Source organism: Microtus pennsylvanicus, chromosome 13 (assembly GCF_037038515.1).
Source record: "Microtus pennsylvanicus isolate mMicPen1 chromosome 13, mMicPen1.hap1, whole genome shotgun sequence".
Lineage (NCBI taxonomy): Eukaryota > Metazoa > Chordata > Mammalia > Rodentia > Cricetidae > Microtus > Microtus pennsylvanicus.
Window position 1 is genome coordinate 47,633,100 of NC_134591.1, and position 17,487 is coordinate 47,650,586.

The 17,487-nt window shown below is 34.7% G+C and overlaps 1 protein-coding gene across 1 annotated transcript in view; it reads left to right on the forward strand.

Annotated features, from left to right (window-relative positions):
* Nucleotides 1-6,115, forward strand: part of LOC142834236 (selection and upkeep of intraepithelial T-cells protein 2-like) — a 30,713-nt gene extending 24,598 nt beyond the window's left edge. Inside the window, exons 7-8 of the mRNA XM_075946531.1 lie at nt 2,398-2,445; nt 6,004-6,115. Of these exons, the coding sequence (XP_075802646.1) occupies nt 2,398-2,445; nt 6,004-6,115 (160 nt within the window). The remainder of the gene's footprint in view (nt 1-2,397; nt 2,446-6,003) is intronic.
* The last annotated feature ends 11,372 nt before the right edge of the window (nt 6,116-17,487 follow it).

The window sequence follows — 17,487 nt, forward strand, 5'->3', positions numbered from 1 at the left end:
GTTCTTACCACACAATTACAAACACCCTCCCAGGTAGTTTCATCAAACATTCTAGAGAGCTTCTGTATACTGAGCTTATGCAAGAACTGTGTAATTTTTTAAAATTTGATCTCTGACCATTTACAGTAAAATTTTAAAGGGTACAAATAGACATTTTATCTTTAATAGTGTTCTCCTTTAAAACCATGAAAAATCCCTTAAGGAACAGACAAGCAACATTTATAAACTTTTGTTCACGAATGCTACACATTTAAAACATTCGCTAACTGTTGTCTGTAGCTAAAAGTGCTGCCTTTACTGTACAAGCATAGTTTACATATGGACATAGATGAGAGTATAGAACTTCTATCCAAGAAGAAAAACTTCTATAATAAATTCTTGTAATTTATCAATAATATACAGTTCATTAGAAATGTATACACATAGGACTGGTGACATGAGTCAACAGTTATGAGCACTTTCTGCTCTTTTTGAAATTATTTGTTCTGAGAATTTCGTATATGAGTACTATATTTGTGTCATTTCCTGTAGAAGGAACATAGGTACCTGTGATCACCGACAAGAACAAGGGAAGCCAAGGATGTTAAATACAAATGGTTTACTCTTTAAAGAAGGATGTGTATTACCTGATTTCTGTTTGAGTGTTTGGGAGCTGAGGTGATTAATACCTTTTGACCTCTTATCTATCTGAAAAACCAAGTGACACCAAACAGATCCCCATACTCTTTCCTTGAGCCTGTTTATCATAGCCAGTTTATAGTGTGATCCTCCCTAAAATCCTTATCATGAACTTTTGTTATTATGAATCTGATTCCTTAATGAATAGAACCTATCTTTACCGATGTCACTTGTAGTTTACAAGAGTTTTAATATAATCATGTTTTATGTTTTGTTGTGCACCTGGAATTGAGCTAGTTATCATCTGGAAACATTTTCCAAATTCAGCTGTGCTTAAATGTGCTAAAATAAACTACTCAAGTGCAACTTTCAGATGTTTGGACCAACACTGACTACTGAGTCGTGTTGAACCAAACTGCCTATTTCTCACATGGAAATCAACACTTTGCTGAACTTGGTAGTAGTAGAGACCCCCGAGCAACTGAAACCCAAGTTGAGGGACTGAGCACTCAGAAAAAGTAAAAAAAAAAAATTCTTCACACAGAAACAGGTGTTCTCTTACCAAGGAGTTGCAACCACAAATATACATGATTTCTTATCAGTCTTTTGAGACAAAGCATTTGATACAATCATTGAAATGTTTGTTAATATACAGAGGAGCAAAATAATCAGAACAACAGTTCTGTAACTCGGTACAAGTAATTATATCTGTACAATACTTTACCTGAACAAGGAACCACAGATTTTGATAATTGGAAGTTCAAGAGAGCTCATGTGAACTGAGCCCATGAAAGGTGAGATAAAAACTCTGTCAATTATTTTGTGAACTGGAGTACAGTAATGTATATTTGGACCCTCTCAGGAGATTGACCTAAGGATATGTTTGTCTATAAATTCCATGCCATATCATTATGCTATTGTTTTTCGTACTTGGTTTTAAGATTCTTCTTGTACATTTACCAGACTGTAGAAACCACTTAGTCATTAAAATAGTCTATTCCATGGTGGTTATTGGAAGTTTATTCTCTTTTGATATCAGACAATTTCTTTATGATATGTCCAATAGTGATTCTGGAAAAAAAATATATATTGTAAGCTGTTTCTCTCTTTTCCAAAGACTAAAAGTCTAAACTGTGTTATATTTTCTAAAGTATATTTCTAGTCACTTCAAAAGTCTTATACCTCCTTTTCTGTAAGGTAATATGAAGATTAAGTATCCCATGGATACATATTCAGTAATTTATAGAGGAAACACTTATGTACTATCTGTTCAGCTTAGGAATAGAATATTGAGCAGGGTCTTAGCAGCTCAAAGATGAGAGTGTGTTTTCTGTGGTACTGAAGGGGCTGACTACTTCTGATCTCAGAATCTGTGGCTCCAGTTCAGTCCCTTATTTCAGCTAATGCTATTCTCATAGTTACCTTTGCCCAAGATTGAATCTGGTGATGATTCCTATGACCTAAGCTGTCTCCAGTCCCCATGGAAACTGATTTTGTGCTAGGTTATGTTGTTAGCTCTGGTAGTCTTACAACTCCAACTGAGATATCCTAGTCACAAAACAAGCCTGATTCTTCAGTTCTACCTATGAGATGAATAGGAATGGGATAATGATGCCCACCTTTTCAGGTAATTGTTCTTAGGCTGCTTACTGTCTCACACTACTAAGCTCCTTTGGTTGATTCTAACTCTCTCTGTTCTAGGACATGTACATGGACGCAAAGCATGTTCCTGTATATTTAACATAATTGTAATACTCACACATTTTATGTGTTCCGTAGTACCCGTTTTAACATTTATTACTGTGCTTCTGCAAAGATCGACCAAAGGTAAATATTATTAATGGTGATAGTATATCTTTAGTTCTCTTATTTTCCTGGATATATGTCTCTTTGGGATTGTTGTGTGAAACTTTCACCATTATTAGGAGGATCTGTGGTTTGGCTGTAATCTCAAAGGATCACACTATCACAGAATGTTGGGGGAGGCAACAACTAAAGCTTCCAGCACATTTAGCTGTGTTGGGAAACAGATTCATCTGCTCCTACCACAAGAAAAACAGCTTCAGAAAATATTGTTGAATCAACTCTCATTTGTTTTAAATGCTTTCTCATAATTTAATAGTCAATATACACATATGATTAGAGGTTTAAACTTTAGCACTTTTTATCTTAGGATCTATACTGAAAATAAATGAAATATAAATAGTTTTTATTTAATTCTAATAGTATTTCCCTTATATGCATGAGGCTTTTGTGCTTTAAAATGCTTCTGTAAATTTATTAAATATGAAATATTGTGACTATGTAGAAGTGAGTTTGTGATGAATATAATAACACTAAAATATGCTTTTGATGATACTTTATTCTTTAATGGCTTATAGGGAAAATATGTATACAGAATTTTTAACAGTAATCAGTGAAGAGCAAGACTATGTCTTAATATACACATTTCTTCCAAAACAAAAAGAACTTCAGAATCAAAATGGTCCCCATTGGGGCTCTTTCTCTTTTTGTTTTCTTGTTTTCTGACCTCTTGCTAGATAGGCCTTGGATCATAGAATACATAGGCCTGTATTTCTACTATTCTCATGCAAAATTCTTCCTTAGAATTTTTTTTTAATTTTTGCTTTTGTTTCTCGAGACAGGGTTTCTCTGTGTAACAGTCCTATCTGTCTGGAACTCACTCTGTAGACCAGGCTGACCTTGAAGTGACTGAGATCCACCTTTTTCTGCCTCCCAAGGGCTGGAATAAAAGCAGAAAATTAATTTTCCTACAATTTTATCACTAAAGACAAACAAACTGCATTTATATTCACAATCAAGTACCCAGAAAATAAAGAAACTAGACCAAACTACTCTGAACGCCTTCATTCAAGTAACTGTTTATTATAACCTGTAAAGATTCTGTAGGGGTTTTGATCCTACTTCAGGTTCTGGCTGTGTGGGAGCCTAGCCAGTTTGGATGTTCACCTTCCTAGACATGGACAGAGGGGGGAGGACCTTGGACTTTCCACAGGGCAGGGAACCCTGACTGCTCTTTGGACTGGAGAGGGAGGGGGAGAGGAGTGGGGGAGGGGGAGAAGAGTGGGAGGAGGGGAGGGAAATGGGAGGCTGGGAGGAGGGGGAACTTTTTTTTTCCTTTTTCTCAATAAAAATAAATAAAAAAATCCATTGAAAAATAAACTATTGGGCATTTGTTGAATATTGTTAAGAAATAAAAGGTTAAATAAAAAAAAGATTCTGTAGGAGAAAGTGTGAAGAACAGAGACATAATATAGATCACCTCAGGAATTTCATGAGCTATCAGAGTTTAATTTCTCCTGATTATAAGTGGTCTTTCAACCTTAATGGCTACTGCAATCAGCTATTATGGATGGATTAATGAGCTGGATCACATGATGGTACATAGATACCTTTATAAGCAACTTATCAAGGTATCACTTTGCATATCACTAACAATGAATAAGAAATTATTTGCTATTCACTTATATAGGGTGTGCATGCGTGCATATGTATGTATGTGTGTGTATGTGTTATTACATTTTATCATGTCTATGGCTTATAAAATGTTTTTCTGGCTTTCTGAAGGTCGTCATGCCATTTCACGTTGTTGATCGTTTTCTTTGCTGTCCTCAAACATTTCTGCTTCCTGCAATTCTACATAATCATGCTGCTGTCTACTGTGACTTTGAGGTCATATTTATGAAACCTTTGCTCCTGGTTTTTCTCTTAGAAATCTTATAAACTCAGGTCTTAGCTTTACAGTTTAATCTGCTGGGTTGATTTTGTATAGATTCCAAAACAAGGTATTAATTTCATCTGTGTGGACACCCAGTCTTCTATTCACTGAGGAGATTGTCCTGTTCCGTTGTGTGTTCTCGGTGTCTTGACAACCTCAGTTGAAAATACACACTTACATTCATTTATGTTATCTCTATTTTATTCCTTAGGTCTGTTCTAATGCCAGTTCCATGCTATTTCCATTATTACTGTCACTTTGTATTTGGACAAGTAAGAAGTGTGATGCCTTTAAACTAGCTATTTGTTTACAGAATTCCTTTGGCTTTTTTAGTGGGGAGAACTCATAGACTGATGCAATTTTAGGATTGTTTTCCTTTCATTTTGGGACTGGGTTTCACTACTGGGTAAGATTGGGATCATAAGACTGTATCCTGTTACACAAATGTATTTGCATGTTTGCTTGACTTCAGACATGAGAATGCACTAGGACTTCTGTCCACCAAAATACAAATTCTTAATGTTTATTCATTCTAAACAGTGCACCATAGTGTAGAAATACAGGTTCTATAGGTTGTAAAAGAGTTAATGTGAATTTCTTCTTTGAAGCAAAGTTTCTGAACAGAATCCTTTCAACTATGATTGCTGCATAATTGAAATCCAGGACTACAGTGAATGCAGAACACTTCTGTTGTGAAGACTGACAGTGTTTGTATTGGGCTGACTTTGCTTTCTGACTTCTCTTTCCACTATGACTGGAATACCTTCTATTGGGGAGCCAGAGTGTTCTGTACCTCTCTCTTTGTTGCTATCTTAAAGGGTCTATGATTTTCACTTGCTTAGTTCACATTTTCTCTTTAGCTACTCTAGTACAGATATATATTTCTTGTTTTATTTCTTAATTTTATAGGTACTAAAAACTGGTTTTCTCCATTCTGTCTTCTTGGACTCTGCCTTAACATTATTATTATTATCATCATCATCATTATCATTATTTATTATGTGATTTTCAAAACAGAACCTCTCTGTGTAGCCCTTCTGTCTGTCCTGAAACTTGCTCTACAGCACAGGCTAACCTCAGAGATACACCTAAGACAGCAAAAAGCTAGAATTAAAGGAATGCACCTCAACCACACCAGACTTGGCAAAAACGGGTTAGGTGTCTTTCCACTATTTGTCTTCTTTATTCTCACATCAGCTAGTGAAATTATTAGATTATCAGCTAGTTATATTATTAGATTGTGTCCACCAAAATAGTTTTCTTATTTTAGGGTTTATAGCTTTAATGACATCAGAAGACTCATTCTCCATATAATGTAACATATTACAAATTTCCAGGGAGTAGGTTTGGGCATTTTGGAGGTCAATTCTGTTGATTACAGTATGGCCTTCAAATACTTATATCTTTCTTAAACACAAATTCCATTCAACTCATTCTATGGTTCCCCCAGATTTTTATCTTATTGCAGAATCAAATCAAAGTTGTCAATTGCAAATAATAGCAAATGAATATAAAATACATATTATATATAGTTGTAAGACTTGGTTGAATCAATCCTTTGTAAGTAGCAGATTAAATTGTTTTATTTTGCAATTTCTTTCTTTTTTCCTTCTTTCTTTATTTCTGTCCTTTCTTTTTTGATACAGATTTTCTTATGTAACAGAGGGTGGACCCAATCCCTTCTTCCTCATCCTTCTGAATGATGATTACAGGCATTTATCACCATATTCATACCTGAGGAATCCTAAGAGGTGGTGAAATGATATTAAGTGATTATCATTTATCTTCTCTTTATCTAGTACATAACATTATATTTGTCTAATTCTTGAATTTCTTAGTTTCTATTTCAGATCCCCTATATTCCTTATACAAAATCTGGATCAATGTTTTAGAAACGGTGATATATTTTCTGATGACAATTTGGCTTATTACAAGCTGTGCAATATTACGGACATACATAAAAAGTAAGTAAACAAGAGTCATTCTATTAAGAACAACACAGACCTTTTCATCTCTTAAAGTTCTTGCTTTATAATTTATTAGCCAAGGTTCACTCAGTTTCTTGAGAGAAGACAAGTTAATTCCCAGACTCTGTTTTTTATGTTATATATTCGCATTTTAAAGACAATTTGTCACTTTCTCCTGCTTGAGTTTCTACTTCAAGTGTGCAATCAAAAAAGTAAAACGTTTGGACTGGAAAGATGGTTCAGCTGTTAAAAGTACTGGCTGTTATTCCAGGGAACCTGGGTTTTATTCCCGGCATGCAGATGGCAGCTGACAGCTGTCTGTCATGCTGGTTCCAGGAGATCTGACGTCCTCTTCTAACCTTTGTAGATACCATGTAGTACACAGACTATATGAAGCCAAACACTTCCACATAGAATGAAACAAATTTGAAGACATTTTAAAGTAGTAGACTTTTTTGTTCTCTTACTAATAGCATATAGACTCTTATCTGTATTATTCAGATTTTATTACACCATGTCTCAAAGAATGAATCAATTTGTCTGTTGAAATCTGTGGACCCTTCAAAAAATACAAAAGTTGCCTCTCCTAAGAGATTTTGATGGCATTATTTTCTAAATAGATAATTTTGTTCCAGTCATATATATTGCATGTAATGAAAATTAAAAATATTTAATTCTCCTATGAAATTCTTTAACTCTTCCCCTATATATGTGAAGGAAGTTCTTTCTTTTCTAATTTTACTCAGTCAGACAATTAAGGTAGTAGTAGGTATTAAGCTAGAGATGCCACTGGTTTTATCATCAAAATGTTGTGTTTCTGATATATTAAGTCAGTGAGTGTTTGGATAATTGATATTCCCCAATGATTTTTGTATTCAGATGACAATTTATAATGTCATATTTAATTCTATTGCTTTACTTATAAGAATATTTTAAGTGAGTGCTGAATATCAATAAATGTCAGAAAAACAAAATAATGTATGAAATTCTGAAAAGAAAGGTATATTGAGCTCCTAATTTTACCAATTCCAAATACTTTCTCATAAAAGTCAAAATAGTCAAATATTAAAATACACTAATACAAGAGTCTTCAAATTTGTTTTATTATTCTATGTGTATATGTTTGGCTGCATATATGTAAATTTATGAAATCATTTGAGAAATATTTCCCTCAAAGGTAAATAAGGAAAGAGAAAATATGAACATATAAAAATATGAAAAAGTAAATTGTTGAAACTAATGTAAAATTATATTGCAGTTATAAATTATAAATATATCATATATTAGAAATATATAAATATAAATTATTACAGGTTAAAATTTTAAATTATATTTTAGTTATACCTTAATGAGTATTTAACTGACAGAATTTAAAACATGGTTTGGCCTCTAAATCTACATGTTATATCTCTCTCCAGATTCAAGCAATTTTAAATCAAAAATATTTATACAGTATTGTATTTGTCTGGAATGCAAACCAGTCATACAACCTTTCACCCACAATCTTTCCTGACTACAAGATGTGCTGGGGTAGTGGTTGCACAAAACTCGCAGTAGTGGTCAACCAATGACTAGTCTAACTAGAGTCCCATCCCATGAGATGGACACATACCAGACATAGCCTAGAGTTCCAGGGATAGAACTAAACACAATTGTAGGGAAGGAAAGTCAATGAAATGATGCCAAATATTATTCTGTTTTTCTCATAGATCTTTGCCAAGCCCTAGATGAAAATTAGTTAAAACTCATGGAACGCTGATGAAGAAGGGGAGGAAGAATTGTAGGAGCCAGATGGATCCTGAACACTCTAAGAACACGGCATACAGAATCAACCAAGCATGGCTCATAAGAGCTAAAAAACCTTAAAAGAAGAAGAGGTGGTCAGGATGAATTATATGAGAGACAAATAAATAAAAAGAAATCATAGAACACCCATTTAGAATTTCCATTACATTATGTATTAAAAGAAACTTTGAGATGATTTAACTTATGAAATATATAGGATAAAGATTGCTGGATATAAGCAAACTTTATGATTTTATATAAAGGATTAGAACACTGAACATGCTTTGTATGCACAGGGGCTGTTTTGAATGACTGAGTTCTAAGCCAAGGGACAACAATCTTGGGGAGTTTAGCTCTATCACCTTGAAAAAGGATTTTCCTAGCCAATCATGTCTAATGATTGTGCCTACTTATGGAGGGACGAAGAGGGTCATATGACCCTCCCTTGAGTGGCAGATGTTCCCTATCATGTGTTGTATAAAACTCTTCCTTAGTTTAGTGAAGTTAGAATATACAGGCCAAGGAAGAAGAGAAGAGAGAGTCTCCATCTATTTGGCTAAGGAGAAACCCTCACTTCTGCTTGCTAAAGGTTTCCAAGTACAGTCTGTTGCAGGTAGATGGGGGAGCAGCTACATCCCTGTAAACAGCTCCTCATCTTTCCTCTATAATGAAGACTAAAACTCATTGGTTCCTCAGCATGAACTTTGGAGGGATCATGCCTTCGGACCTTTGGAGTGAGTAGATGTTGCTTATGTCTCTCCCTATGAATGAATTGTAGCAAGTGGATCCTGAAACCAATATTCTGTGAATATCAAGATATAACTCTATTTTTATGACCTAGTCAAAGAATATCAATAGCTGGTACTACCAAAAAACAGAGATTATTTATCTAATGAAGATAACATAACTAATCTACTTATTAACACTACTCCAACTTTTATGGCTTCTGGTAAGAGAACTTAAAAGATAATGTTTTAATCTATATTCTAATCTCCATTTACAGTAATAGGATAAAAGAACACATGAAAGAAAATGACAGAGATGCAATAAAATGTTGATTCATTCTCCATATTTGATAATGAGTTTGGGCCTAAGAAGATAGGATGGGAGGTGAAGAGGCTAGAGCTTAAGATAAATACAGAAGCATACACACTGCTACAGTTTAGATGTTAAGGGTCCTACAAAGGTTCAAGTGGTGCAAACATGGTCCCACTAAACTATAATAATATTAAAGTACAGTGAAACTTTTCAGAAGGAAAGACTAGTGTGTGATCATTGTGGGCATGTCCTCGGGGAAGGAGGAAACATGGCCCCCTCTGACTACTTTATTTTGTTTTCTAACCATTGTATGAGTGGTTTTGCTTTGCCCTTTACTCTTTCCAGACCAAAGGCCTAAGAACAATGGGTTTACCTGTATATTTGCAGAGAAAATTGATTGAGGTGGGAAAAAGGAGGAGACCTACCCTCAAAGTGGATCTTAAATTTGAAGTCTGAAGAATAAGCATTGCCACCTGCCTTCCTTTGTTTCTTTCTGATAAAATATGTCTATCACTGCTGCTGTCATTTTCTGATGACATACTCAAGTATCTCTTGTCTTCTAATGTGAGCTGAGCATCAATAAGTTTGCATGGAACATCCCTAATGCATGTAGATAAGTTTTTCTTTGGGCTTCCAGTTTACAAATAATGACATGGAGACTTATTATTAATTCTAAAAGCTTTGCCTTAGCTTAGGTTGCTTCTAACTAGATCTTATAATATAAATGAACTCATTTCTATTAATCTATGTTCTATAATGCACCACTCATTCTGCCTAACTATTGACTTGTCAGCATTTTATTAGACCAAGAACAGCAATACAGATTCCCAAATTATACAAATGTCCAACAACAAAATCTCACACTGGATTCAGATTGCAGAGACATCCAGATTCATGGAATGAGAAACTGGTGGATTCTTGGCCTTTCTCAATCCTATTGAGTAAATCAATTTAATAAATAGCATTTTATAGTGTCCACACATTCTATTGGTTCTATTCTTACTGTGGCACTTAGTTTTCACAATAGGCTGTACTGCTTGTGGTTTGTTGAACTCCATTGTCCAAACACTCAAAAAAGATTTACTCATTCCCAGTTCTAGGGATTTTATTTACTATCATGAAGTGTCTTATTGAGGAATTGCACCCCTCATTATAGGATAACTGTTTAAACCCTTTTTAATCTCTATGTGTTTGCATGTATGTGTGTGTACTTTACAAAGCTTCTATGGGGCTGGACATTTAGCTCAGTGCTTTCAATGTGTCTTTTTCAAAAGGCCTTCAGTGTTAGCCATCTCTAGCTACACTCCCTCCTCTACCCTGACCTCCCATCATCCACTCCTTGGAATTTTTCTGTGTCACATACTGGCTCCTTGACTCCTTTTTGCTGTAGTTTGTGGGCTCCCCATGGCCTACTCCTCAGGTTTCTGCCACATTAGGTTAGCTGCCTTGACACCGCCCTGGATTCTATCGCTGTTGCAATCACACTTACTCTCAGGTCACAACTATGTGAGAGCTGCTGCAGCTGCTTTTAGTTACGCTGTGCACTGGCTGTGTGCTCTGCCCAGGTGTGCCGCATAGCTTCAGCCAGCCTCTCACTTCACTGTCATCATCAGCAGAACTAGTGATACACCTGGTAATTCTAAAAGTGGGGAATTAGTTTTAAAATGACAGAAGGGAAGAGGTTTCTGTCCCATTTATGAGGTTAGATCTCTGTGTAGTTCCACAATGAATGGTTTAAAAGTGGAAAAGCTAAATGAAGGCATAATCTACTTAGCTGTGATTGACATAATGTCAATTATCACTTTGGTAATTCTTATTTTATCCCTAAAAATATTGTTTGATATCAGTGCCAAATATAAAAAAATTGACTGGTAAGATAAAATCCTTAGAAAGAGAGACTAATAGAACTAAGAAAAATATTTACACAGAGGCAGAGAAGTTTAGAGTAGAAATTACCACACCATGACATGAAACTGAAGGGGAGAGCCCAAAATTATTAGAAAACCAATTTTAACTTATTCAGTTACCATTCATGAACAACCACTAGACAACAGGCATCCTCAAGGCTATTCAGAAGTTAACTAGGAACCTACAGAACTGTTAGATTTAAAGAGATTTAAGGAAGTAATAATTTCATTTGGTATGCACTCACTGTTTGTGAAGCAGTTGCTAAATTCATGGTCCACTTGGAACAGAATTATTCCACAAGACGGTAAAGATTTAGTTACAACAGTATTTAAATCTGATCCTCAGTTACAGTGGATAACCTGGTGGAGAGATGAAGGTAAAGCATCAAACAGCAAGATAGGGTTAGAGGTTATGCTATTTCCAAAGATCAAAGCCTTGATTGAGCTGATGTAGAAACACAGGTTATATTTGATGATCTCACCTTGTCCCTATACCCTACAGCATCTTTGAATGCGTGGAACAAGACTAAAGAATCATCAAACAGAACTGATCCATTTAGAAAAATTAAACAAGGCCCCAAGAAGCCACCCCTGACATTTTTTCACAGAAATTGACTTCAGTTGTAAATAAGATTATATCAGATCCAGAAGTTAGAGGAATATTAATTGAATCTCTGGTTTTGAAAATACTAATTCAGAATGTAAAAGGATGATCAGGCACTTAGAGGCAATATCAGCAGCCATTGAATGGATTATAAATACAGCTGATACTGGATTTCATGAATGCTTATAATGATACTTAGATAGGTAAAGTGACTTCTAAAAACTTTAATGAAAATCAAAAGGTTGTATGTTCTAATTCTGGTAATCTAGATCATCTGAAAAGTTATTGCAGGCAATGTTTTTTATTTCTTTCTATTTTTTTTCTGAGACACAGTTTCTCTGTGTAACAGTCCTAACTGTTCTGGAACTAGTTCTGTAAACCAGGCTGGCCTTGAACTCATAGAGATCTGCCCACTTCTACCACCCAAGTAGCGCTAGGGTTAAAAAGAGATGAGCCACTACTGCTTGGCCAATGTAGACCTTATGTGTTTTGGGGGGCTGAATGACAACAGGATTAGGTGGGACAGAAACCTTAGTCAACATGGATCTACATTAAAAAATGTGGGCCTTTAACCTCTTTGAGATATGCTACATATGACATTTAAAATGTCTAAGTTTTCTGCAATGAACCATGACAATTCCTAACAGCAAACTTTTAAGTCTCTAAAAAGAGGATGGAGCCCAACTATGATGAATTGACCTGCATTGTTGTACTTCCACCAAGCCTACAAATATCACCAAAAGCTTGTCTTTGAACTACAAACTACTCTGAACAATTTCAACATAGCTTCCTGAGATGGTACAGCCTCACAGGCTACTCTGGCCTGGACTTCAGCTCTGTACTTTCCCAGTACACAGAGGCTGAATAACAAATGATACACCTAGCTCTCCCGGAACTTGACAATCATCCCAATTTTTTTTCAGAGTTCTTTAATTATACCATCACCCCCAGACACAAGGATGGAATTTTAAGAACATGAGACTAAGATATTCAGAGATGGTATGATTGATTTTTGGTCATTCAGTGAGTTATGGACATTTGTCATCATTTAGGGGGGTTGGTTAAAAGTTGTTATTGGTAATGATCAGGAAAAAAGTTGGAAAAAGAAGACCAGATTCAGGGCTATCATTCTAAAAAAAAAAATGGGAGGATGTAGAAATAATAGGATAAAAGGGTCAATTACTGAATCTACATGTAAACCAAAAAAGCTACTATTAGTCTTCAGTATTTTACATTGGTATGAAATTTTGTATATTCATAGAAACTTGAGGTTATTTTTTGTTATACTGTATACATGTTTCTGCACTTATTTAAGATATTTTTGTATATTGATATAAATACAAGGGTATTTTTGCCAGAACTTATCATACCAACATTTTAACTCTATTTAAAGCATTGAAGCTATACAACTTATTCATTAATATAATGTAAATTTCTAGTCCTTGAAAGATGTTATTCAAAACTAGGATAATAAAGAAATTCAGTTTAGTAGTTAAAAATTATAATAAAACTTATAGTCAGGTTAGGTATTTTTTCAAAGTCAAACAGATGTATTTTAGATAAACAGGTAGTCTTCAAGCACTTTGCAGATCTACAGAATATGGCATTTAAGATGTTTTAAGAACATAAGGTTTTTGATGACAATGAGACATGTCTGATCCTGGGAGTAGCAATCTACTTCAAAGAGGATGAAGGGCATCAAAGAAAGTCCATATGGAGCATATGGAGTTTACTTTCTTTGTGACAAATATTAGCCACTGGACAAGAAACTGCCCTTGTCTAGATGGTTAGAAGTATGGTGTTCAAATTGGACAAAAAGAACACAAAAATAAATGACTGTAAATGTGTCACCAAGACACAGTAGAATATTCCTTCCAAATTCCTATTCCACAGAAAGTCTGTCAAATATTCTAGGCTTTCAGGCTGAATATGGGTGCCCCAATCTTACAGAGAAATCTTGGGTGACTGTTTAGGCAGCCAACTGTTTCTGTGATTTTTCTAGTTTTGGAAGTGGCTTGCTATGTACTTCCTGTTTATTCAGGTAATATTATATCCATCTCAGGTCTCTGACAGTGATGAAGACTAGATGGTTTTAATTTCAGAAAAGAAACTCACAAAGAGGTATAAACTTGTAAGCAAAGACTGCTCTTTGATTCCCCGGCGCCCAGGCTTGAACAATCGCATAGAAACTCTGCTAATTAAAACACTGTTTGACCAATGGACAAGCTTATTTCTAGCTAGCTCTTATATCTTAAATTAACCCATGTCTATTAGTCTATGTATTGCCATGTGACCATGGCATTACTTCATTTTCTTCGTGTCTTGTTTACTATGTGGTTGGCTGGCGTTTGCACCTTTGTCTCCCTCTTCCCAGAATTTTTCTCATCTGGTTGCCCCATCTCTACTTCCTGCCTGAGTACTGGCCAATCAGCATTTTATTAAACCAATACAAGTGATATTATCCCACTACAGTTCTTCCTTTTTTTTTTCAAAACAAGACCCTGAATCTAATCTCCTTTGCTTAGCTTTTATCCTGGTCATTGTCCACAACAATTTGTAGCCAAAACTCTAAACAAAGACAAACATACATAATCTATTTTTTAGGACCATGAGTGTTGTTTTCTTGGCTACTTCTTTCTGATTGGGGGCACTGATAATCTTATGGGACCCAAAGAAAATTTAGGATTTTGGTCAAGTCCTGACTGGAGTATTCTGTGAGGCTGGAGCATCTCAACTAACAGTCTTCAATCTGATCTGGCTGTAGAACTCAGAGGGAACTGCAACAAAGGTGCTCTGAAACATTGGATCGTCTGGGTCATCTTCACAACTGGAGATTTTTTATGGGGTCTTCCTTGATCAAACCTTATCCTTAAGTGAGAATGAATACAAAGTCTTTCATTTCCTGTTTTCAGTGCAGCAATTTTATCTTGCTTTCTCTGTGTCTAGCTGGGTACTGCAGATTGAACCTTTACTCTTCCCAGACTTCTCTTAGTCTGGTTGGCCCACCTATACTTTCTGATACTGTCCAATCAATGTTTTATTAAACCAAAATAATTGACAAATATTTACATTATACAAAATATTTTTCCCACAGCATGAGGTATATAAGGTTGCGAGGCAGGAAAATAATTTTGGATGATAATGTAAGTTAGGATAGAATGTGGATTAGGTATGACACTGTGAAATAAACAAAATAGAATAGATACTGTTGTATTTTCTCTGAATTTTTCAAATGCATATGGACTAGACATTGTTAAACTGATTCTTACCTGGAGATACTTATATACAACTATTGTGCTAATGTAAATATTTTTACTATTTAGTTAAAATCTTCCTTTTTTAAACAAAAGTGACACTTTGATCATGTTCTGACAAATAAAGCTTGCTTAGTGTCAGAGAACCGAGCTAGCCACTAACTTTCCCAAGCTAGCCACACAGGTTTTAGAGGACTGTGAATAGATAGGACAGGAATAAGTAAGGCATGGCAGAGTGGGATCTTGGACTTTTTGGAGACAGGAAGAGAACAGCTAGAAGAGGAGTAGTGACTTCTCTGCTTCTCTGATCCATCAGATTCTTACTCCAGTATCTGACTCCTGAATTTTTATTGATAAAGAATATTTAGATTAATGTTTCAAAATTTACAAATACACTTTCCATAACAACGTAATTATATTTCATTGTATAAATATACCACATTTAAAAAAAATATATACCACATTTTATTAACCTTTTGTCAGTTAATGGACACCTCCTAGTATATATCTATTACCTAGCTATCATTGATAGAAAAGCAATGAAAATGAATAAGCAAGCATCTCTTTAGTAGGATATCATGTCCTTTGGGTATATGCCTAAAAGTCCTACAGTTGAATATTGTAGTAAATTTAATTCTAGTTTCTTGAGCAACCTACACACTGATTTCCATAATGGCTATACCAGATTCCACTCCCACCAGCAGTGAATAAGTATTTTCCTTTCACCACATCCACACTAATGTTTATTACCATTTGTTTTGTAGATCTTAGTCATTGATTGCCTATAGCAATTATTTTAACAGGTGCACCTATAAAATTTTCCATAGCCTCATTGTCATGTAAGTCTTATTTAGGCTATCATTGTTATTTTGTGGGTGCATCTTCCCTATCATGTATCCTAAATGATGTATTGGTTAGATTTTAAAAACTTGTCACAAATCAAGACATATCAGTGAAGAAGAAATCCTAACTGGAAAAAAATGCATTTCACAATGGGCATCCTGGTCCTTTTACTCTTACTATCTATATTAACTGTCACAGTCACTTATTAAATATTCTTTAATTTCTTCTTAAGTCATTTTTGTCCTTTTTTGTCTCTGTTTTTATCCTACTGTTATAGCTACTACTTCAGGTTCTACTGTAAACAGGAGTTGTAACAGCAGACATCCTTGTCTTTTTTCTGAATTTAGTGGAAATATATTGAGCCTTTCTTGTTTAGTGTGATGTTGACTGTGGATTTGTTGTATACTATCTTTATTACATTGAGCTACGTCCCTGCATCCCTATGTTCTTCAGAACTTTTATCATGAATGGATGTTTCATTATGTTCAAGGCCTTTTCTGCATGTAATGAGATGAGCATTTCATTTCTACCTATTCATTCTGTTTATATCTTGGGTTACATTTATTGATTTATACATATTAAATATTCTTGCGTTTCTGGAGTAAAGAAGACCTTTTTATGGTGGGATGTCTTTTTATGTGTTCTTGACTTCATATTACAGATATTTCATTGATAATTTTTCATTTACGTTCATGAGGGAGATTGATCTATAATTCTCATTTTTGGTGGTATGTTATTCTCATTTAGGCATTAAAATGATACTTGTTTCATATAAATAATTTTGATTTTCTTTTTTATATTTGACATAAAAATTGTAGAAGTATTGGTATTAGTTCAATGAAGGTCTGATAGAATTCTATGCTAAGTCCTTCTGGTCCTGATCTTTAATTACTGTTTTTATCTTGTTTTTGGTTATGAATCTTTTAAAATTATTTACTTCCCTTTGATTTAACATTGCAAGAGCACATGTATCTAGAAAACAAACCATTTCTTTTCTGTTTTTCCAAGAGAGAGATTTTAAGTCAGTGCATCTGCCTCATAGTTTTTATGTATCTGTTTAAATTATTCATATCATCTTTATTCATGTTTTGTATATTATTACATTTAGAAATTCAAGTATATCTTTTATGGTTTTTATTTTAATGGAACAAAAATCCATGTATCTTTCAATATTTATTACAAAAGCTCATTTTTGCAGTAGATGATGATAAATAGAGATACCCCAAATTATGCAATGTAAAGCTAATAAAAATTGGTAAAATGCTCAATCTAAATGGGACATTTATACCACACTTCCTTTCCCCAGTGATCAATATGTAATAGAAGACCATAAGAGTCAGAGTGAATTGTTAACGGAAACACTACTTTCTATACAAATAGCACATCTCACACACAAACTGACACCATTTGGAAATGTATACAGCAGACTGTATAAGATCAAGCCAGCCAAAATTCCAGCTTGGAAGAGTTTGGGGTTCCTGAAGTCCAGTCTTTAATTAAATAGATATTGGCAGCTGAGGGAGACTGTCTGTGGAGTGGCTGTTGACAGGGAATTTATTAATGTGACTTCAAAGAGTTTGTCTATGCTTCAGTAGATACTCCTACATCCCTATACGTACAGTCACCACTAAACTGATTCAGTGAGAACAAGAGAAAGAGGAGAGAGACAGACTATGTGAAGTTGGAAAGAAATTATTATTAGGTATTCAATTAGGGTGAATAATCTGTATAA